Source organism: Lepus europaeus, chromosome 9 (genome assembly GCF_033115175.1).
Source record: "Lepus europaeus isolate LE1 chromosome 9, mLepTim1.pri, whole genome shotgun sequence".
NCBI classification, from domain to species: Eukaryota; Metazoa; Chordata; class Mammalia; order Lagomorpha; family Leporidae; genus Lepus; species Lepus europaeus.
In genome coordinates, this window is record NC_084835.1 from 90,624,593 (window position 1) to 90,649,078 (window position 24,486).

The following is a 24,486-nucleotide window of genomic DNA, read 5'->3' on the forward strand; positions in this document are numbered from 1 at the left end:
AATGCTGAATAAATCTTGCATCAGAACACTACAGCATCTTCAGTTACTGTCAATCATCTTTAGCAAATTCTTTCTGGTTATTGTTGCTGTTCTTATGTACTAAATCTAGGATTATGTACCCTAAATAAAGTTACAAGATTTAAACAATTTATTTTTTTTCTTGACTTCATGTATTTGGTTGGTGTGTATTAATTAAAATATGACCTATACTATATTGGGTTGCCTGGAATCCAGTCCTGCTTCCATTTCTGATCAAGTTTCCTGCTAATGTGCCTGGGAGGCAGCAGATAATGACCCCAACTACTTGGGTCCCTGCATCCTACATGGGAGACAAGATTGAATTTTTGGATGCTGGATTAGACCTGACCAAACCTTGGTTATTGCAGCCATTTGGGGAGTGAACCAGTGGATGGAAGTTAGTTGTCTTTCTCTCTTTTTCTTTTACATTCTCCTCTTCGCACAAATAAAACAAAAGTATATTTAAAATACCAGATATTTAGCCAACATTCTGTGTCTAGAGAGCAGAAGTAACAATTATGTTCATCAAATTAGGAGAGAATAGCATCCAAGTCTAGTTTATAATGACCACTATAGGGCACAAATGACTTAATTTATAATCTTTAATAGTTCTCAGCAGGTGGAAGGAGAGAGAAGCCTTTTAATTTTACAGTGAAAGATTGTCCTTTTGAAAAATGATTGTAGTGGTGTTTAACAACATTTACATTCAGTTTGGATATTGATTATCTTTACTAAATTTGTTCATAATAATAATACATTCCAGAGTACTCAAACTGGGAGAAAAGTTTACGTTTTAAAATTTCTATAGCAGTCATATTCCCAAAGTAAATTAATCAAAATGTTATATTTTTCTATTCCACTTTGGTACCTTTTGATTTAGAAAATCTAATGGTAATTCTTATTCTGCCCCATCTTTCTCATCCTTCCCTCTCTTACTCTTTTACAAGAGAGGAGACCATTATAGTTACCACACTGGACTATAATATGCTTCATAATATTGAGCAATTTAAATAACCTTTTCAGACCTTCATGGTTTTATAGATTAAAGGTGATTTATAAAGCTGATTTGGAGCAAGACTAATCATTCCTTTGGACTTTATTGTATTTTTACAACATCATTTCAGTAATGTTTACTTTATTTAAGAAAACACATTAACATAAGGGACCAACATTTTTATCTTGAGGGACAAGATAACTACCTAATATACTTATAGTATCAATAACATTGACAACTGACAAGACGTCTAAAGGCCCTTTATAAACTCTGATACACTTATAAAGATTATACTTGTTAAGTTCAAATAACCTGTGTCCTTTATTTCTCACTTTCATTTTACCTTTGATTTTTCTTAAACTTAATTTTTTTTTAAGATTTATTTTTTTATTTTGAAGACAGAGTTACTGAGAGAGGGAGTGAGGGACATAGAGAGATCTTTCAACTTGGATTGAAGCAAGAAGCTTACAACTCCATCCAGGTCTCCCACTTTGGGGACAAAAAAACCAAATACTTGGGTCATTACTTGCTGCCTTTCCAGGCACATTAGTATGGAGTTGGATTTGAAGTGGAACAGCCAGGACTCAAACTGGTGCCCATGTGGGATGGCATCATCTTAGGTGTAAGCTTAACCCACTGTACCATGATGCCAGCCCCCAGATGATGTTAACTTCTTTAGTTGAACTAGTCATATAAACTGTTACTTGCATAAAATTGTTAGAAGTACAGAATATATTATTTTTGAAATAAGATAACATACATAAGTATACAAAATACTAGGCTTTTATATAATAAGACCCGAATGAACAAAAAAAAAAACAACCCAAATGAGTGATGTTCTAACCAGAAAATTTTTAAGTTCCAAGAGGGAATTAGAAGTGAATAATAGACATTCCTGAATAAATCAGTAAGGCTATATGTAATAAAATAGTAGTTATATATAAGACCGCATGTTATAACGAAATAAAATTTGCTATACAAGTTGTATTTCATAAATACTTGTATTACTAAATTAGGAAAATGATATATACTGATACCCTTAAGAGAATGTTGAAAATTATAATTTTTTATAAAAATCTTTTTTTTTCTTTTAGAGTGAAAAACGAAGTTCTAATTTCATGTACTTGATGGTTGAGTTTCGATGTGTCAAGTGTGATGATAAGGAATATGGTATTGTTTATTATGAAAAGGTATTTGCTTTGGAACTGTTTATGCTGATAAAGTAGAGGGGAGGGAAACATTTAAAAAAATGACTGTTGTTCCTGCTGAGATGAATTATTTGGTTGCAGGATAGCAGCAGACAGCTGTCAGCAGCAGCTGTTTATATATCCACAAATCAAATCATAGAGCTACAACAAGATTATATAAGCTGATCTTTCATGTAATGTAGTTCTGGGTTACAAAATCTAATTAGTATGCAAATGATTATAAACTTTTTGATTAATTGTTCTACACATTGGTGAGTAGGGCACTAAACCAATAGCTTTATTTACAATTACTATTCATTTGAAAAATAGAGGAGATCAGATTTTTAAGAGATAGCTATTGAAAGTTATAAATGTGTTTGTTACTTGAGTATTTATGTAATGTGTTAGAAGTCTGTATGTGGTTCTATCATAAGTATGCTTATGAAAAACTTCATAAATGTGCATTTATTTTTAAAGTGTATTATGCAAAATTAAGAAAACTGTGGGAACCGCTGCTGTGGCATAGAAGATTAAGCCTCTGCCTGCAGTGCTGGCATCCCATTTGGATGCTGCTTCGAGACCCAGCTGCTCCACTTCCAATCTAGCTCCCTGCTAATATGCCTGGGAAAGCAGTGGAAGAAGTCCCAAGTGTTTGGGACCCTGTGCCCACAAGGGAGATCCAAAAGAAGCTCCTGGTTCTAGCTTTGGCCTGCCTCAGCCTGGAACTTTGTGGCCATTTGGGGAGTGAACTAGCGAATGGAAGATCTCTCTCTTTCTTTTCCTCTCTCTCTTGCATTTCTGGCTTTCAAATAAATTTAAAAAACCTTTTTTTTTTTTTTTTTTAGAGAGAAAACTGTGTTACCATTAGGATGAATAATAATAATCATCAGGTTGATTAATAAGTACACAATTAGGGATTTGTTCTGTTCTGCTCATGTGGAAGAAAGTAGTTCTGCGCTTGGCATGTAGCTACTTGAAAATTATCTGCCTTAAATGCTTGTTGAAGGGATTTCATGTAAATACTATAGAAATAATACTATATGTGGTCTGAATCCACAGAAAGCAGATATCTTCTATTTTGGAAATAGTAGACAAGTTTTTAAATTATTGCAAGTGAGAACAGACTTTTGATACATGGTAAAATAGATTAATAGTTCTATCATATAACCAAGTTTATGTGCCATATACTTGTTTATTAGAAATTGTATTTATATCTTAGTGATAATAAAGCTATTACAGTGTTGTTTAAAATATATATACTCTTACAATAAATTATTATTTGAAATGTTTGCATAAGAAAGTTTAGGGTTTATGTATTTAATTTATAACTGTTTTGTGGTATTTTTCAAGTAACTGTATTTTTTTTCCATTAGCTTGTTTACCTTTCATGTTAGTGAAAGATTAGGAAAAATTGACTTATTTTAGCTTTTTGTTTTATAAATGATACTCTGGGAAAAGAAAAAAGGAAGGTAGGCTGTTTTAGCATTCTGTATTAATTTGTTAGAAAAACTGTCAAAAGGAAAGGAGAATATAGATGAGTAAAATTGTTTTGTCATCAATGCATTTTGATAAAATCATATTTTACATTTTGTGCTGTATGTAATTTCTTTAAGAGTAATATTTGCCACTCATATTGAGCTCATATTGCAAAAACATGCTAATATCAGTAGTACTTTCAAATATTAGAGATGTGAAGAGTCTTTTGATAGACAGCTTTGATAATAGAGGAAATAGAATAGGTATTAGAAGAATTTCAAATATATTTTTAAAAACTTCTTGACCCCTTTTTACTGTTTCTTGGAAATTGCTCATAAATTAATGCCTCTCTACCCATCCTGTCATATTTCCACTTAGTATAAAGATTGCTGGGCCAGTGTATTGAATCTATTGAAAATAGACTTTCTTGTCACCTGTCTTTTGTGACAGATAGTCTTGGTGAAGATTACTTGTCACAGTTCAGCTGATAAATGTGTTTTCTGGTGTTGTGACTGAGAACAAGCCTGTTAAACAACAGCTGTGGGAATTTGTGGTTTTCTGTAAGACTCAATTACTGAACTAAAGGAGTTACAATGCCTCTCTCAGTCTCTCCCAATTTTATTGCACATAACTAAATTGAAGAGCATTTATAAATTGACAGGAAAACTTGATGCTAGGTATAGAATTGTGAGGGAATGAGTTTTTACCTCAATAAGCTTAGCATTTTCTAGTATATTGCACTGTGACATTTATTATGTGGAATTACCTTTCTTGCTTTAATTGAATTAAAATAAAAATGATAATAGCATAACATAATTTCTTTTTTTTTTAATGATTTACTTATTTATTTGAAAGGCAGAGTTACAAAGAGGCAGAGGCAGAGCGACAGAGTAGTCTTCCATCTGCTGATTCACTCCCCAAATGGCTGCGAGGGCCAGAGCTGGGCCAATCTGAAGCCAGGAGCCAGGTGCTTCCTCTGGGTCTCACATGTGGGTGCATGGGCCCAACCACTTGGACCTTCTTTTGCTGCTTTCCCAGGCAAATTAGCAGGGAGCTGCATCGGAAGTGGAGCAGCCGGGAGTTGAACCAACACCCGTATGGGATATCAGCACTACAGGCGGTGGCTTTACTCACTATGCCACGGTGCCGGCTCCTGTAATATTTCTTGATTGATATATTCTTGTTATTCAGAATTCATTGTATTGAGTTGGTATTCCTCTAGTTGTATATAAATTTGAGTAACTTTAATTTCACACCTAAAATTCTGCTCCTCTGAATGGAAATCCGTTGTTGTACCATGAAAAGTTACCAGTATCCATTTAGTTTTTGCAAATGAATCAACACATGTATTGGGCAACATATTAATTATATTCAGTGCTTTTATTAAAAGTTTGCAAAGTAGTACTTTTTCTTTTTGATGCTTTGTCATTATAAATAAAGTTAAAATTAAAAATAAAAGAACACCCAAAAGAACATGAATTTTTTTAAAGATTTATTTACTTATTTGAAAGGCAGAGTTACAGAGAGGCAGAGGCAGAGGCAGAGAGGGATCTTCCATCCCCTGGTTCATTCCCTAAATGGCCACAATCGCCAGAGCTGGGCTGATCTGAAGCCAGGAGCCAGGAGCTTCTTCTGGATCTCCCATGTGGGTGCAGGGGCCCCAGCACTTGGCCATTTTCTACTGCTTTTCCAGACCATAGCATAGAGCTGGATCGGAAGTGGAGCATCTGGGACTCAAACTGGCACCCATATGGGATGCCTGCACTGCAGGCCGTGGCTTTACCCCCTACACCACAGTGTTGGCCCTGAGAATAAGAATTTTTGACCTCATGTCTCTAAAACCATAGTTTTAGAAATTTTTTAGATTTTATTTTTCTCAATGTTTCAGCAGTGGTTATGTGGTTTGCTTAGTAGTTAAGATACTTGTTGGGATGCCAGCACCCCATATTGCGAATGTGTGGGTTCAAATCGCTGCTCTGCTCATGATTCCAGCTTCTTGCTAATGTACATCTTTGGAAGTAGCATGTGATAGCTCAAGTAGTTGTATCCCTGCAACTCGCATGAGAGAATTGGATTGAATTCCTGGCCTGTAACTTTTGTCTGACCCATTCCATCTGTTGTGGGCATTTGGAGAGTAAGATAATGGATAATAGCCCTCTCAGTCAGGCAGTTAAAAGAAGACCTAAATGAAAGATCTCTGCGAGTGAGATCCCAGTGGAAAGAACGGGGCCATCAAAGAAGGAGGTACCTTTCTCTGAAAGGAGGAGAGAACTTCCAATTTGACTATGACCCTATCCCATATGGGTGCTGGTTTGAGTCCCGGCTGTTTCTCTTTCAATCCAGCTCCCTACTAATGTGCCTGGGAAAGCAGCAGGGGATGGTACAAATGCTTGGGCCTCTGCACTCTTGTGGGAGACCCAGGTGAAATTCCTGGCTCCTGGCTTTGGCCTGGCCCAGCCCTGGTTGTTGCGGCCATTTGTGGGAGTAAACCAGTGGATGGAAGATCTCTCTCTCCTCTCACTCTTTCTCTCTGTGTGTGTCCCCTCTCTCGATATAACTCTTTCAAAAATATATATTTTTAAAAAAATTCATCAGAAAAAAAGATGTTAATCAAGGAATATATATTTTATAGTATAGTTGAAAAGATTTTTTTCCCTCACCAGAAGAATGGTGTTTATTAAGTAGAACTAAAATTTATTAGCATGTATAATATGTGTTGTTTTGATTAAATTTTCTTTCTTTCTTTCTTTTTTTTTTTTTTTAAACTTACTGTGCTGTTATCCAGGATGGTGATGAGTCATCTCCAATTTTAACAAGCTTTGAATTAGTGAAAGTTCCTGACCCTCAGATGTGTATGGTAGGTTATTGTGCAAGTTTTCTTTTTTCTCCTTAATGATAATGATTTAGATCATACCATATATTTTCTTTTAAGAAGAGTAATATAATACTACCTCAGTTATCTAAAAGTAATCCTTGTATCTACTTTAGCTCTCTGGATTCAGATTTTTTACAAGAAACATTGACATCCTCAAAATAAGGATTGAGCAATCATTTTATCTGGATTATCACAAGAGCTAGAGAATGTTGTAATGGAAGTAAGGATTGGGTAGAACAGGTATTTGAAAGATTGTCATTACATAGAAAGGGGATTTATTTATAATGTTAGAATCATATAATTAACATCAGTGGGTTACAATTTTAAGGAAACTGATTTTATTATAAAATAAGGAAGATCATTGTAGCTGCAAAAAGTATTCAGTTTAGAACATGATGACCTGGGTGATGATACAATACCTATCTATTAATGAAATGTTGAGATGATCCTTCTCAGGGATGTAACAGAGTTCCTACTTTGAAATACAGGTTTACTTATGTTTTATTTTTAATAATTAGTATTTTAAATTTTTATTTATCTGAAAGGCAGAGAGACTGTGAGAGTGAGAGACAGAGAGAAGACTCCCGTATGCTGCTTCACTCTCTAGATGTCCACAGTAGGCTGAGAGTGAAGCCATCTCCAGTAGTTAGGAACTCTGACCAGGCCTCCCAAGAAGGTGACAGGATTCCAATTACTTGAGCCATTACCATTGCTTCCCAAGATTTGCATTAAAAGAAGCTGGAATCTGGAGCTAGAGGTTAATATCAACCCTGGCATTGTTATCTGGAATGTGGGTGTCTTAACCACTAGGCTAAACAACTGCACTCTGTAATAGATTTAATTAGATAACTTTAGATTTAGAAAGTTGCAGAGAAAATATTCTTTTAGCCATGATACCAAGATATTCAAAGTTACAATTCATTTACAGGATTTTGAAACTTTTAATTTTGATTTTAATAGTTTTTTAAGTTATTTATTTGAAAGAGTTATTTATTTGTTTATAATGTTAGGATCATATAATTAAAATTAATGGATTAAAATTTTAAGGAAACTTATTATTATAAAATAAGGGAGATCATTGTAGCTACTAAAAATATTCGATATTTATTTATTTAGAGGAGTTAAGAGAGAGCGAAAAGAAGAGCCACAGGAAGAGAAAGAGAGAGCTTCCACTGCTAGTTTACTTCCTTAGTGGCCATGAAAGCCATGGCTGGGCCAGACTGAAGCCAGGAGCCAGGAGCTTCATCTGCACCTCCCATGTGGGTTCAGGGATCCAAGATTTTGGCCATTTTCTGCTGCTTTCCCAAGCACATTAGCAGGGAGCTGGATAAAACATGGAGCAGCCAGGACTTGAATTAGTGCCCACATGCAATGCCAATGTTGCAGGCAGTGGCTTAACTTGCTGTGCTACAAAGCCAACTCTGCATTTCTAATTAGATTATTTACATTGCTAATCAAGTCAAAGGAGATTAATAGTGACCCATTGGTTGATAAAAGCATGATGACTGAGTTGGGGTACAAGTTTGAAAGCATGAAGTGTGGTGACTAATGATCTAACATCAAAGGAAGAGATAAGTAGGAAAACTAAAGATAGAAAAAAACTTGTGCAAGGTGTCCGGCGCGTAACAAATCTTCCCAGGCAGACAAATCAATTAATTCACAGGCTTTTATTGGGATTCTGCTCCCCTGTCAAGGTTCCCTGGTCCCAACAGAGCGGGGGCCAGGGAAGTCTCGTGTCAGAGATTGGGAGGGCTCCCTTTATAGATTCAGGGCATGGGGGTTAAAGGTTGAGGCGGGTCTGATCCTCATTGGTTGACCTTTAGGCACCTGCGGGGACCTTGACAAGGACTTTTCTTACTTGGAAGTACAGGTAGGGACTTTCTATTCCCGGAAGTATAGGCCTTTCCTCCATGCGGATCCCAAAGCTACCAACTTGGATATCATATTGGAACAAACACTGCAAATACTTGCGTATTATGTATATATAACATAGTTAAAAGTTGGGTTAATATATCTAAAATTGGCACTGAAGGTTTAGTACAAAATCAAATTATATTTGGTGTTCTGCATACTGAAAATACACAGATGGGTATACCCTATGTTTGACTTCAAAATGTATGAATATAAACAAATTTTGCCATATTGTGGTCATAGATGTCACTTACATAGATGTAAAATTCTGGGGCTGCTGCTATGATGTAGCAGGTTAAGCCACTACCATATAGGTGCTGATTAAATCCTAGCCGCTCTACTTCTGATTCAGCTCCTTGCTGAAAGTAGCAGAACAAGGCTCAAGTCCTTAGGCCCCTGCCACCTACAAGGGAGACCTGGTAAAGCTCCTGGCTCCTGGCTTTGGCATGGCCCAACCCTGTTTATTGTGATCATTTGAGGAGGGAACCAATGAATGGAAAATCCCTCTCTCTGTCTCTCTTTCTCTCTCTGTAACTCTGCCTTTCAAATAAATAGATAAATCTTAAAAAAAAAAAAAAAAAAAAAAAAAAAAAACTTTTCCAAAATATCAAAGATTTTGCTTATATAACTCCTACCAAAATGTCAGCTAAGTGAATGATTTGCGTGTTTAAAGTGTTCTTTTCTGAAGAAAATGCCCATCAACAATGGTTGCTGTTTTCTAAGTTTAAGAAAAAAAAAAAAGAGATCTAGGATATGAAAGCAAGCATGGACAAACCAAAAAATAAAAAGGAAACCAAGGGGCTGGCACTGTGGCACAGCGGCTAAAGCCCTGACCTGCAGCGCCGCCATCCTATATGGGCAGTGGTTTCAGTCCCGGCTACCCCACTTCCGATCCAGCTCTCAGCTATGGCCTAGGAAAGCAGTAGAAGATGGCCCTTGGGCCCTTGTTCCCGTGTGGGAGACCTGGAAGAAGCTCTTGGCTCCTGGCTTTGGATTGGTGCAGCTCCAGCCATTGCGGCCATTGGGGAGTGAACCATCAGATGGAAGACCTCTTTCTCTCCCTCTCTCTTAACTCTGTCTTTCAAATAAATAAAAAATTAAAAAATAAATTAAAAAAAAGGAAACCAAGATAGTATACCACCTTATTAAATAATAAAAAAAAATTAATTCTGTAATTAAGATAATAGCTACACAAATAGGCTGGTAAGACAAAATAAAAAGCCCAGAAATATATCCATATATAAATGGAAATTTAGTAAATAAGGAAGGTGGCATTTCATCACTGGAGCATAGTACCATGGAATGGGATTTGTAAATTGGATAATATTAAATTAAACTTGATCCATACCACATAGCATAAGTAAGAAGGAATTCTAAATGGTTCTGGAATCTAAATATTAAAAATGAAATTCTACTCTTAGTGTAGGGAAAGACTTTCTAACTATTCAAAATCTAGAAGACTTAAAAACAGCAATTGATATATTTGACTAACTAGAAAATTGCATGACAAAAAACTCAGTAAATGAAGTGGAAAGACAATTGAAAAACTAGGAGAAAATACTATATACATCACAAACGGCTGACATATAAAGAACTGATAAAAATTGAAAGACCAGGAACTGATAGCCAATCAAAATTTAAGGCACAAAAAATAAAAGAACAAACAATTCACACATGCAGTCACTCAAATATTTAAAATAAACAAAATTTCAAAACTTCAAATTAAGCATTATCTTAAGCAAAACAATATGGTTAAAACTAATGATTTTGGCCATAGAAAAAGCAGTGAGTACCATATTATATATTTAAGCATTATGATCACAGTTCCCTGCCCTCAGTGGCTTGTAGTTTAAGCAACTGCTGAGATGTCACCGTATTAGGATGTACAGTAGCTGACAGGAAGGAAGGAATGTTTTAGTCTGGGTTGTCAGGGAAGTTGATTGAAGCTGATAGAAGGCAGACATCTTCAGTATGTGGAAAGAGAGAGGTTGATGTTTTAAGAAGTTGGAATGCCATGTGCATATTATGGCACTGGTGCACTAAAGCCACACTTGGTTTTCCAGTTTTGAGATAGGTCTTTTTTTTTTTTTTTAAAGATTTATTTATTTATTTGAGAGGCAGAGGCAGAGAGAGAGGTCTTCCATCCTCTGGTTCCCTCCCCGGATGGCTGCAATAGGCACAGCTACACCGATCCAAAGCCAGGAGTTTCTTCTGGGTCTCTGACGAGGGTGCAGGGACCCAAGGACTTGGGCCATCTTCTACTGCTTTCCCAGGCCATAGCAGAGAGCTGGATTGGAAGTGGAGCAGCCAGGACTTGAACTGGCATCCATATGCAGAGGCAGCTTTACCTGCTAGGCCACAGCAAAGGCCCCTAGGTTTGTCTTTTTAAACGATGCATGGGGGCCTGAAGTTGTACCAGAATAAGATGTTAAGTATTATAGAATGATCTTAAGTAACTCTTTACATTTCAACTTATAATTGGCTGTTGAGTTGTTCTTTTGGCAAAGTGTACATTCTCAGTAAATATTTGTAAATTTATAGGAGAATTTAGTTGAGAGCAAACATCACAAGCTTGCCCGGAGTCTAAGAAGTGGACCTTCTGATCATGATCTCAAACCCAATGCTGCTACACGAGATCAGCTAAATGTAAGAGAGTTTATACAATGTTAATATAAAAATCATTAAATGGGTATTTTGGTTGCTACTAGTGTATCACTTCACATAAAAATGATCTAGATGCACATTTTTTTCCAGGTTGATGAATTCTGAATAATTTCAACAGTTGCATATATTTGGAAGTTTTATTATCATTTGGGAACTTTCAGTAAATTTATTAGTTCTGAATACAGAGTTGTAGTGTTTACTTTCATGATGTAGCATTAAAGTAACTGATCCTGAGGCATTGCCCAGACTCCTGGGACTTAGTTTGTCCACATGCATTGTTGTGTGCGTTTAATTGATAGGAGAATGTGTTTTCTGTTTGTTTTTCCTTATTTTGCATCGGTGTGGCATTGCTATTTTGTTTTGTGCTGTTTTTGATTGAATTAAGTGAACTGATTATGTGTTTTTATATGGGATGTGGCTGTCATCTTTTTCTTCCCTATATATGTTAATAAAATTGGACAGATAACTGCTGCAAATTTAAATCTTACGGAATTCCTAGATCAATATTGTTCTTGTTTGAGTCTATTACAGAAATACTTAATGAAAATTTCAAAATCAAATAGAAATATGTATTTGACAGAAATTGTTTTTTTTTTTCTTCTTTGTTGTAGATTATTGTGAGTTATCCACCAACTAAGCAACTTACATATGAAGAACAAGATCTTGTTTGGAAATTTAGATATTATCTCACTAATCAAGAAAAAGTGAGTTTCTTGAGTCTTTCATGTTAAATTCACTTGTAAATTTTATTACTAATGATCAAGGTGAGATAAAACTGCCATGGAAATTTAGTTAATAACTTAAAAAATTAAAGAGCTATATATATGAAAAAAGATGGTTACAAAGGTATGTGAGCAAAGATATGTTCCAGATGGTTGCTGCATAGACAAGTCTGACTAGGTTTAGAAGTCAAGTCAGAGATGGCTTCAATTTTAGGTACCACCACTTTTTAAAAAAATTATTATTATTATTATTATTATTATTATTATTATTTTTGACAGGCAGAGTGGACAGTGAGAGAGAGAGACAGAGAGAAAGGTCTTCTTTGCCTTTGGTTCCCCCTCCAATGGCCGCCGCGGCTGGCACTTTGCGGCCAGCGCACCGCGCTGATCCGATGGCAGGAGCCAGGTGCTTATCCTGGTCTCCCATGGGGTGCAGGGCCCAAGCACTTGGGCCATCCTCCACTGCACTCCCTGGCCACAGCAGAGAGCTGGCCTGGAAGAGGGGCAACCGGGACAGAATCCGGCGCCCTGACCGGGACTAGAACCTGGTGTGCCGGTGCCGCAAGGCAGAGGATTAGCCTAGTAAGCCGTGGCGCCGGCCTAGGTACCACCACTTGTATGTATTAGATTGAATGAAGTAAGTTATTTTGGAAGCTTGGTTTCTTCCTTTTTCTAAGGGAGACAGTTCTCCTTCACAGGTGAGATAGTACAAATAACCTGGCAAAATACTTGGTGAATAGTGGAGGCACTGTCCATGTTGATTTCTTTCTGTCTCATTCTTAGATTTTGAATTCGGATCATAGGAAAGTATTTACACTAGTAAAAGGACCTCAGAATCCTGGAGAAGTGCCTTCTGGAGAGTGCGACATCTCTAGTTTGCAGTGTGGAAGTTGAGTTGGTGGAGTGGCAAACAGATTTGTGGGATAGAGGTTAGGTCAGAACCATACATTTCCTTTCATAATGAAACCATGGAGTGGATAAAGTTTCTAGAGAGACAGAATTATGATGAAGTAGCATTACACTTGTAGAGACTATTTTTGAATCTTATTGCTAGTACAAGGATTTGTAACTATAGGCATATTACTTCACCTATAAGATTTCATTTCCTCCTATTTAATAACGAACTTTAAGTGTTTTCTAGTTCTTAAAATAATCTGTAAATTCTTATAATAGAAGGCCAAGGATTAACTCTTAAGGCACTAATATAGTCAGCATTTATTAAACAGCCACTGTGTGTCAGAGATCTTTTAAATCCTACAACAACCTCTCAATGCATGTCATTGTCACTGTTCTACATACAGATGAGGAAACTGAGTTTAGAGAGATTAGTGAAACTGTGCATAATCATAAAACTTACAAATACTGCTTTTGATATGCTAACAAGAAGAGAAGGGAGGGACTGTTGCTATAGCAGGTAATGCTAGCATCTCATATGTGTGCCAGTTCCAGTCCTGGCTGCTCCACTTATGATCCAGCTCCCTGCTCATGTCCCTGGGAAAGCAAAGGAAGATGGCCTAATTGCTTTGCCCTTCCCCCTATGTAGGAGACCTGAAGAAGCTCCTGGCTTCAGACTGGCCCAGCTCTGACCCTTGTAGCCATTTGGGGAGTAAACCAACAGATGGAAGATCTCTCTCTCTCTCTCTTTCTGTAACTCTGCCTTTCATAGAAATAAATAAATCTTAAAAAAAAAAAAAAAAAAAAAAAAAGAAGAGAAGGAAGACAATGAAGACATAAAAAAGAGAATTTTGGAAAAAAACATTTTTAACATACCTGTGACTTCCCAGGAATTGTGACATGTATTAGAGGCAGAGCAGAGAAGCATTAGAAAAATGAGTGTGTATCCAGAAATTGTTATAGAATTAGGGGTGGATGAATAATATGTTTAACAATATTAAAAGATGCTCTTTAATAACTTTCTTTTAGCTTGCTTTTTGAATCATTTGTATTTCCTTTAGGTTTTGAAGTAAAGATAAAAGTCCAGTTATGGCTCATCTTAACTGTTGAACTTTTTTTCTTTATCATTTATTGCTGCTTTGGGAAATTCTTTGTAGATAAATCATACTTTTTATATCCACAATAAGAATGAGAGGGGAATTTTAAATTTACTAGAGCTTTGCATGTTATTCCCGTCATCATTGAACAAAAGGAAATATTCATCAATAGAACACAGGTTTGTGATTTTGTGTTTTATGAAAAGATTGAGTTAGTATCTTGATATTATGTTAAATGAAGAATAACCTTGGTGACAGACTTTGCATCTTCAGTGCAGCATGGCGTTGTTTGAAATACACAATGAGATACTGAAGTAAACCTGTTAGAATGTGTGAATTCAAGAGCATAGAATAGATTTACAGAGCTGAACTTCTTTAGGTGGAAAGGCTTGCAGGAAAAATTGTTTAAACAAATAGTCACTTCTCACTGAAACACAATTACTTCTAGATAAGTGCAAAAAATAAAATGCTCAACTGATACAAAGTATGTGACAAGTTTCATTTAACTAGTTGATTACAAGTTTTAGAAAGGTGGGTGATGAGCCTTCATTTCTCAGAACATATGGATTGTTAAAATCACTGGAGTAGAGTGAACGATACTTTTTGATGTTCAGGAAGCATGGTTGAGTAAACAAATACATATTGGCCTTGAAGTGGCCAGAGGAATTATTCACACAGCCACATTTTTATCTTTGTAATTACTTAAAATGGATTTCCTAGAATACAAATACTCCTCTACACTTCCCCTTAATTTATTTACACAAAGAAATTCTTTTAGTGTCAGGTTCTCAGCATTTGTAATTTAGATTTCTTGGCATTTTGACCCTGAGGCTGAAAAGCCTTTCAAGAGAAAAGAGTGTACTCAGAAAATAAATTGCAAGAAATTGGTTCCTACAGAGTTGTATGTTTTGTTTTTAATTGAATTTGACCTTTCCTCTTACTTGTTTCTAAATCACCTGTCTTATGTATTTTGGATGAAAATCCTCTAGTTTGGAGTTGATGTTTTACCTAAAAAGTTTATGTTAATAATTTTATGCAATAAAGCCATTTAAATTTATGAAGTATTTTAAAACTTGTCTATAGCAGGTAGGTAGTAACTGATATTTGTGGAACACAAAATATGACTATTGTAATTCTTCAATACAGTGGCCCTTCTTAGGAAAGTTTTAAAGAAAAATGACTTAATTCCAAGCTTTTTTGTTATGTTTGTAGAGAAAAAAAGCATGGTAAGAGTCACATGTTGGAAAAAGTAGGATGCCTGATTATGCCTCTGAGGCTACGTGGAGAAAACAGGAAAATAATCATATTGCTGTTTCCTGAAAAGAAGTTGATGGTGAATCACAGAAGAAATGAATTTACTTTAGCAAGCATTTATTATTTACACTTGGCCTACCATTACTCGTTAAACAAGGCTTTGAGGTATCATGTCTTGTATTCATATAAATTAAATTATTTTTAAGGAAGGATATTTATATACAATCTAAATAGGGAAGTATAGTATGGTAAATGATTAAGAGTTACTATCTTAGTAAATATATAGATAATTACTAGAATAGAAATATGGAGGGTGAAAAGATCAGTTTGTTATTATATGAAGGAATTTTCATAGAGAAAGATTAAGCAGACTTTGATGGCATTTTTTTATTTGGTGATAATTTTTCCAAGGATTAAAAAATGCATGAGTAAGGCAGGCTGTGGGGTTCAGGAAGCGGAAGTTTCTATGGATGGTTATGAATTAGAAAAGATCACATCAGATTGTTATGGGCCTTGAATTCTTCACTTGGGAATTAGGTTTCACTGACAATAGGAAGCCAATAAAGCAGGAAAATGTGTTTTAACAAATTTTTTTTCAAGGAGGATGAACTAGGATATTAACATAAAACATGATAATAAGTGCAGTTAGATTAACATTTGATACTAGACTCAGCATCAGAAAGAGTAACAAATAATAAAATAATTTACATTATTTGTCTATACAAGGTACTGTTCTAAACATTTTATATTAACATTTAATCTTCACCATAAACCAATGAAATAGGACACTTAAAAATTAAATAATGTGCTTTAAGTTAATTATTTAATAGCTAATGGAACCAGGAATTGGGACTTCAACCCAAAAACTCTAGCTCTAAAGTCTGTACTCTCCAGTTAACCTAAGGAAGCTGCAGAGATAAAATTACATTTGAGTACCCTCCCCTTTTTTACATATATCATAAAACATGTTTAGAATCCTTGAGGCTAATTATCATCCATCATTATTATTCCTGTCTGCAAATTCTTACACAGTCCTTCTCATTCCTTTCCTTTTCCTGTTCTTCAGAATATTATCTCCTTGTTTTCATTTGGAACATTTAGCTTTAAAAAGTTGTGAAATTCTTTGTACAGCGCCTTACATTCCTTGGCAGCAGTATACTCTATAGATCTTACTAATAAGTCTATAAATCTTAGAATCTATGGGTTAGATTGTTTCAGTTACTGAGTTGAGTACATTTACATGCTGTGAGATTTGCTTATAATAAGCACATACCCACACATTTCTATTAAGACTGCTGATGTACTGTGAAATAGAAAAGCTTTCACTGTAGTTATTTAAGAAGTATTGCTTTGTTTCCACATTCAACCTAGAAGTACATTTTAGAAGTGAAAAATAAATGCATGGAAGAAGTTAGTAGAACAATCAGTGCTCTGTATGGAGACAAGGATCATTATACTAAATGGTGCGCAAGCGGTGCAGAGGAAATGGACAGTTATCCTTGGGGAATGAGGTTATAAAGAGTGCCAACAACAGCATTTGGCAGTTGGAAGAGCATCATTTTAATAAGAAATAAAATTGAGCCAACTTTAAAGAAAGAACCAAAGCATTCTGGAAAAGTTCAGTTTTTGACAAGCTGACCTTAAAGGTGGCACCATGGTTTTGTTGAGGAGCACAAGGAAGCAGAATCCAGACAGATTAATTTGGTTGAACCATACAATGGCAATGATAATTTAATGAAATAGAGTTTGGATTGTGGTGAGAGGTCCCAATGAGTGTTCTGAGAAAGAAGCCAAAGTTTTGTTGTTTTTCTAAAACCACATTATATTAGTTGGCAGTCATCTTCAAGTACTGGAAAGACTTGATGAAATATTGGGGGGTAGGTTTCCTCTCATGTTTCCTGAGAGTGAAACTAACAAATGGGAAAAAAGTTATTTAAAGAAAGATGTTTTTGTCATTTGATTCATAATCATTGAATAAAACATTTTTAAATTATCTATAAATGTTGTAGTGGCTACCTTGAAAATTAGTTGCTAGAATTACTTAATATTAATCTCTTGGCAAAGATGTTGTAGGGCTAATTTCTGCTTACAATGGGAGATTTAGGCTAAGATCAATTTGAACTTGAGCTTCTAGGAGTTTGTGTGAAATAATTAGAAGAGAAACTGGAATTGAGGCTATCAGTTAGCAGCCTTTGTCAAATACATGTGAAGTGAGAATGAAGCAGAGTGGAAATATTGCTAGAAAACAGTTGACAGAGTTTGGCGATGGATCTAGGCAATCAGTGTTGGCTGTGTAATGGCTTCAGGAAGAATGGATTTAATAGGGAAGCAGCATCTTCGTGTGAGAAGCAAGAGGCTGATAATTGGAGGACCTGTATCTAGCTGTAGCTCATCCACCATTTGGAAGTGATAAGGAAGCCACTTTGATGAGGCTCTCTATGACTTAAGCATGACATAGTGCCTTTTTTCTTAAGTTAGTAAAATCAAGAATAAATTAAGGGGTGGACATGAAGGTGCATTTTTTTTATCTTACTACCAAAAATTATGTTTTGTTGTCCAAGTGGATGTTTTCTTGAGAATTTGATTTGTTTACTAATAAGATTTTAATTTGACATAGCAGGAATTTAAAATTTTGAAATTATCTTAGTTTAAGAGATAATTTACAAAAAAATTTAAAGAGGAAGAGAAAGTAGAAAATGTCTTAGATTTTCCAGGGAAATGTTTCCAGTAAGGAGACCTCGCAATGAGAGTTGCTTTTTATGGGAACTAAATATATACCTTTTTAAAAAAGAAACTTCATTATTTATGCAGCCATGATATGTATTTCAAGGTAGTCTACTTAACTTACAGCTGGTATGCTGTTCATCTAAAAGATGATTCTGGTAAGACACTACAGGCAGGCAGTTGAATCACAGACTATTGGTGTTGGTTCTATGCTTAACCATTTTTATGCTTTATTTTTGAGTTTTTATTTGATTGTCTTTTCAGAGATACATACTTATTCCAGTTTGAGTCCTCATGTGTAGGTATCTAGGAAAGCCACTGATCATAACCTGAGGAAATGAACAACAGTGAGGCTAGTTTTGGGGATTTCTGCTCTTACTTGTCTTCTGACTCTTTCCTTCAGTGATTGTGGTACTTTGTGACATACTGTCGATGTTATAAAATAAAGTTTGTCTCCAAAGCATCCTTTTTCTTTTTCTTTTTTCTTTTTTTTTTTTTTTAAGATTTATTTATTTATTTGAAAGTGTGAGTTAGAGAGAGAGAGAAATGTCTTTCATCTGCTGGTTCACTCCCCAGATGATCACAGCAGCCAGAACTGCACTGATCCAAAGCCCAGAGCCAGGAGCTTCTTCTGGGTCTCCCACATGGGTGCAGGGGCCCCATGTCTTGGGCCATTGTCTGCTGCTTTTCCAGGCCATTGCAGAGAGCTGAGAACTGGATCAGAAGAGGAGCTACCAGAACTCAAACCAGCGCCCATATGGGATGCTGGCACTGCAGGCAGTGGCTTTACCCACAGTGCTGGCCCCTCCAAAGCATCTTAAAAGTTCACACCCCATGGGAGACCAGGATAAACCCCTGGCTCCTGCCATCGGATCAGCGCAATGCACCGGCCGCAGCGGCCATTGGAGGGTGAACCAACGGCAAAAGGAAGACCTTTCTCTCTGTCTCTCTCACTGTCCACTCTGCCTGTCAAAAAAATTTAAAAAAAAAAAAAAAAAAAGTTCACAAGTCATGCCTCAACTATGTCTTGAGGCTTGTAGTATTTTAAAATAACCAAAGGAAAATGAAGAAAAACCTAAATAAATTGAAGATACATAGTGCTCTGCAATTCATTTGACTTGAAGAGGTACTGCTTCTCTAGGATAATATGTATGACTTAATTTAGTGTTTACACAAGGAATCTATCATTGACCCCATGACTTTGCATCTGGACCAAGTGGAACTCTGTTTAGTCACCCTTGACCTTTCTTTCCCTAGGCAATAAGTTATTACTAACTTAAAGATGTTCTTTGGATTTTAGGCATTGACAAAATTCTTGAAATGTGTTAATTGGGATCTACCTCAAGAGGCCAAGCAGGCCTTGGAACTTCTGGGGAAGTGGAAGCCAATGGATGTAGAAGATTCTCTGGAGCTGTTATCCTCTCATTACACCAATCCAACAGTGAGGCGTTACGCTGTGGCCCGATTGCGACAGGCTGATGATGAGGTACGTTACTATTTCTTATTCCAGTTTGACCAGGTACATTTTAAACTAGAACCTAATTAGGGAAAAAGGAGGAAAGAGAGAGAGAGAGAGAGAAATGTTTGGAAGGGAAGAGAATATACTAGGTGTGTTTTCAGAAGTAAAATTAAAATATTCCTCTAAGGACTCCTCTGTGAAATGAAAATTCACTTCCTGATGTGTTACGTGATAGGACAATTGCTCCCAGGACATTTACCTGGCAGCAGAGCTTGTATTGCTCTGTCTGGAAGAAGGAATTCTAATGAAAAATGGTTTAATGCAGCACCAGTTGGGGAATAATTCAGATCTTCTCCATCAGTCAGTATACAGCTAGCCACATTTAATTGTAGCCTTGGAAAGCCTTTGGGGCCTCTAAAGCACAGAGATGCATGGTCATCTTACTCTCCTTCAAATTCCTCCTTTGAACTTTGAGCTACTGACAGTGTATATGTAGATTTTGAGAGGCTGGTTTTGAATCCTCTGGAAGGCAAAGACTGGAAACTTCATGCTGGCTAATTATATCCATGTCAGGCCATCGGGGAAGGAGGAACACTCTCTGGACACAAAGCATTGTTGGATTTTGAGTTTTAGTAATTGCTAATGAGGTAGGCTAACCCAGCAATTTTTCTTTACTTAATATTTATAGAGTGAATGTGTTCTCAATATACTAGCTACCGTGGGACATGGAATGCCTTTTCTCAAGCCTTCAAATATATGCTGATCCTCAGAACATTATCAAAGACTGCTTTTCAAAATAAAAATACCAAAACAGTGAGATTTTGAATTAGTAATGGCATTTTCATCTCAAGAAGCAAATTAAGCATTTATTAAAATAAATGCTTACATGTGTTTTTTTGTTACAATAAAAATCAAACAATAAATAGTGTAGAACCCTCACATATACTTTACCTATATTTAGCATTTGTCAACTCAGAGCCAATCTTGTTTGATATATAATGGGATACACTCTTTTCAACTCATGCCCCATTCTCCACTAAATCTTGAGATACCCTTTTGATTTTTGACGTACTGGCTGTAAATCAGGGGTTCTCATGGCCTCAACTTCAACTTTAGGTTACATAATTTGCTAGAATGACTCACAGAACTCTGTGAAATGTTCCTTACTATCTGCTGTTTATTACAGAAGATGTTTAAATAGTACAGTAATACAGCCAGATGAAGTGATATATATGGTGAAGTCCTGAGCATAGGAGTATCTCTTCTCATGGAGTCTTGGGTATACCATCCTCTTGGTATGCAAATATATTCTTGTTCATCAACCCAGGAGCTTTTTGAATATTGTTCTGTTCTGAACTTTATGGACATTTATTGACCCAGGTTCTTTCATATGAAAAGGAAGACTTGAAGAAATGATTGAATCTTGGGTCTTTTTGCTTTTTCTTTGTTGAATTTTTTCTGTTTTTTTTTTTTTTTTTTTTTAAACAACTGTTTATTTCTATGAAAGGCAGAGTTAGAAAGAGAGATCTTTTTTCTGCTGGTTCACTCCCAAAACTACCACAACAGTCAGTGCTGCGCCAGGCTGAAGCCAGGAGCCAGGAGTTTCTTACGGTTCTCCTACATGGATGCAGGGGCCCAAAGATTTGGGCCATCTTCTGCTGTTTTCCTAGACACATTAGCAAGAAACTGGATGGGAAATAGAGCAGCCAGAACTTGAATGAGTGCCCATATGGCATGCCAGCATTGCAGGTGGCAGCTTAACTTACTATGCCACAACACCAGTCCCTGTTGAATTCTTTATTTATTGATGCATTGTCTTTGGATATAATGTAAATTGAAAGTATATTACCTTAAATATAAAAAGAATTTTTAAAAAATGGTTGAATATGAGTACTTTTATCTTAGATTTGATAAAAAGTAGAAAATAGTGGAAGATGTGATAAGACAAAGGCATATGAGCTGAGAGTAGTAAGATGGGAAGAACAGACTTTTGTTTGAGATTTGTCTTGGTATCTCTCCATTGTTTACAGGGAGGGCATCTCTCAACTGAGGGACTCAGGCCATCTTCTATTGCTTTCTCGGGCACATTAGCAGGGAGCTGGATTGGAAGTGAAGCAGCTGGGACTTGAACTGGCACCTGTAAGGGATGCCAGCACTGCAGGTGGCAGCTTTACCTGCTATGCCACCACGCTGATCCCCATTTTGGAATTTCCATCATAATATTTAGTGCAATTACATTAAGTTTATATATTAGTAGAGAATTAGCACGTTTATGATATTGAACATTCTCTCTTAGTAAGTAACATATTTTTTAATTGCAAATTTTATAAAAATCTTACATGTAAAAAAATTAGTTACTCTTTCAGAGTTATGTTACTATTACTGTTATGAACTACTCCATAAGTTTTATCTATTATTTATGTTTGTTAGAAAACTTTTTGCACTGGCATTTGGCAGAGTGGTTTAGATGCCACTTGTCATGTGTGCATCCTATATTGAAGTATCAGGGTTTGAGACATAGTCCCACTCCCTGTTCCTGCCTCTTGCTAATATATTACCTAGGAAGCAGCTGGTGATGACTCAGGTCGTTGAATTCTTGCCACCCACATGTGAGTTTCTGGTTCCTGGCTTCAACTTGGCCTAGCTCTGACTATTGCAGGCATTTGGAGAGTGAACCAGTAGTTGGGAAATTGCTGTTGGTCGGTCTGGGATAGCATTTGACATAATTTTTAAAATGTCATTTGGGCTGTTCACATCCCATATCAGTGTGCCTGAGTTCTACCCTGCTGTGCTTATGAATTCACCTTCCTGTGAAAGTGCAATCTGGAAAGCAGCAGGTGATGGCTCAAGCTGTTGAGTCCCTGCCACCCACATGTGAGATCCCAGCTCCTGGCTTTAACTTGTCCTATCCCAGCGTATTGCAGGCATTTGGGGAGTGTACCAACAGATGGGAGATCTCTGAATGTCTGTCCGTGTCTGCCCTTCATCTGTTTTATCTGTTTATCGCTCTCTCTCCTTTTCTCTTTTTTTTTTTTTTAAGATTTTTTTTTTTTTTTTGAGAGGTAGAGTTACAGACAGTGAGAGGGAGAGACAGAGAGAAAGGTCTTCGTCCGCTGGTTCACTCCCCAAATGACCACAATGGCCAGAGCTGCGCTGATCTGAAGCCAGGGTCTCCCAAGTGGGTGCAGGGGACATCTATTGCTTTCCCAGGCCATAAAAGAGAGCTGGATCGGAAGAGGAACAGCTGGGTCTCGAACCGGCGCCCATATGGGATGCCAGTGCTGTAGGAGGATTAACCTACTGTATCACAGCACCGGCCTCTCTCTCCTTTTCTTTATATCACTCTTTCTTTTTTCTTTTTTCTTTTTTATTTATTTGACAGAGTTAGTGAGAGAGAGAGAGAGACAGAGAGAAAGGTCTTCCTTCCGTTGGTTCACCCCCCACATAGCCACTACGGCCGGAACTATGCCTATCCGAAGCCAGGAGCCAGGTGCTTCCTCCTGGTCTCCCATGCAGGCAGGGGCCCAAGTACTTGGGCCATCCTCCACTGCCTTCCTGGGCCACAGCAGAGAGCTGGACTGGAAGAGGAGCAGCCAGGACTAGAACCCTGTGCCGTATGGGATGCCAGCGCTGCAGGTGGAGGATTAACCAAGTGAGCCACAGCGCCGGCCCCTGTATTCCTCTTTCAAGTATGATTTTTTTTAAAGGATAACTGTTTTTGCTATATTTTTTTCTAGTTACTTTATTGATGTCTCTTGCTAATTGTAATAGATGTTAGGTATATTATATTTTCTATGTATGACATTATGCCATCTTTAAAACAGTATATCTTGTTTTTCAAATCTATATAGAAATGTTCTAGAATTTGAAAAACTGCTAAAAAAATTTGGATTTTAGAGTATTTTTTATTTTAATATTAGATACACTAAACCTGTAGTGCTGTTGCAAATATTCTGAAATCTGAGAAATTCTAATATCTAAACCACTTTTGATTTCAAGCATTTTGAATAAGAGATACTCAACTATATTTTTCTTTCAATTTATTGCCATGAAGCTGTGTAAATAATGGTAGTAAACAATAGCTGTCCATCTTTGGCTTGTTGTTCATTATGGTAGAGATACTTTTAGCATTTCATCCTTAAATGTTTTTTGGGGTGGCTGTTGTATCACAACAGGTTAAGCCACTGGTTTGGATGCCCACATTCCATATCAGAGTGTCTGGTTCAAGTCCGACTACTCTGTTTCTGGTTTGTCTTCTTGCTAATGCATCTGGGAAGGCAATGATGATGGTTTAAGTGTTTTTTTTTTTTTTTTTTTGATAGGTAGAGTTATAGACAGTGAGAGAGAGAGACAGAGAGAAAGGTCTTCCTTCCATTGGTTCACCCCCCAAATGGTTGCCACAGCCGACGTTGTGCCGATCCGAAGCCAGGAGCCAGGTGCTTCTTCCTGGTCTCCCCTGTGGGTGCAGGGACACAAGCACTTGAGCCATCCTCCACTGCTTTCCCAGGCCACAGCAGAGAGCTGGATTGGAAGAGGAGCAGCTGGGACTAGAACCCGGCACCCATATGGGATGCTGGGGCCACAGGCAGAGGATTAACCAAGTGAGCCACGGCACCGGCCCCTTAAGTGCTTTTGTCCCTTAAGTGCTTTTTTACCCATTTGGGTGAACCAGATTGACTTCTGGGCTCCTGGCCCAGCTCCGAATGTTGCAGGTATTGGGGGAAGTGAGAAAGCAGATGAAAGATCTTTCTCTCTCTGTCACTCTTTCAAATAAATAAGTAAGTCTTTTAAAAAACCCTATGTTTCTTACTGGTTTCAAATGATCTTTCTTCCTGTTTAGAAAGTTTCTGTGTATGTGTGTGTCGGGGCCAGCATAGTGGTACAGCAGGTAACGTTACCGCCTGCAATGCTGGCATCCCATATGAGCACTGGTTCAAGTCTTGGCTAAAAATGCCTTCAGCCTGGCTCAACCCTGCCTATTGTGGCCATTTGTGGAGTGAACACGCAGATTGAAGAGCTCTCTTTCTGTCTTTTCCTCCTTCTCTATCTTTCCCTTTCTCTCTGTAATCCTGCCTTTCAAATAAATAAGTAAACATTAAAAAAAAGGGGGGGGGGTGGCGTCGTGGTTCACTTGGTTAATCCTCTGCCTGTGGCGCCGGCATCCCACATGGGCACCGGGTTCTAGTCCCAGTTGCTCCTCTTCCAGGCCAG

General features: G+C 37.0%; 1 protein-coding gene across 1 annotated transcript in view; it reads left to right on the top strand.

Moving 5' to 3' along the window:
* Window positions 1-24,486, top strand: part of PIK3C3 (phosphatidylinositol 3-kinase catalytic subunit type 3) — a 157,711-nt gene that overhangs the window by 37,780 nt on the left and 95,445 nt on the right. Inside the window, exons 6-10 of the mRNA XM_062201595.1 lie at window positions 2,107-2,202; window positions 6,461-6,532; window positions 11,003-11,107; window positions 11,737-11,829; window positions 19,117-19,302. Of these exons, the coding sequence (XP_062057579.1) occupies window positions 2,107-2,202; window positions 6,461-6,532; window positions 11,003-11,107; window positions 11,737-11,829; window positions 19,117-19,302 (552 nt within the window). The remainder of the gene's footprint in view (window positions 1-2,106; window positions 2,203-6,460; window positions 6,533-11,002; window positions 11,108-11,736; window positions 11,830-19,116; window positions 19,303-24,486) is intronic.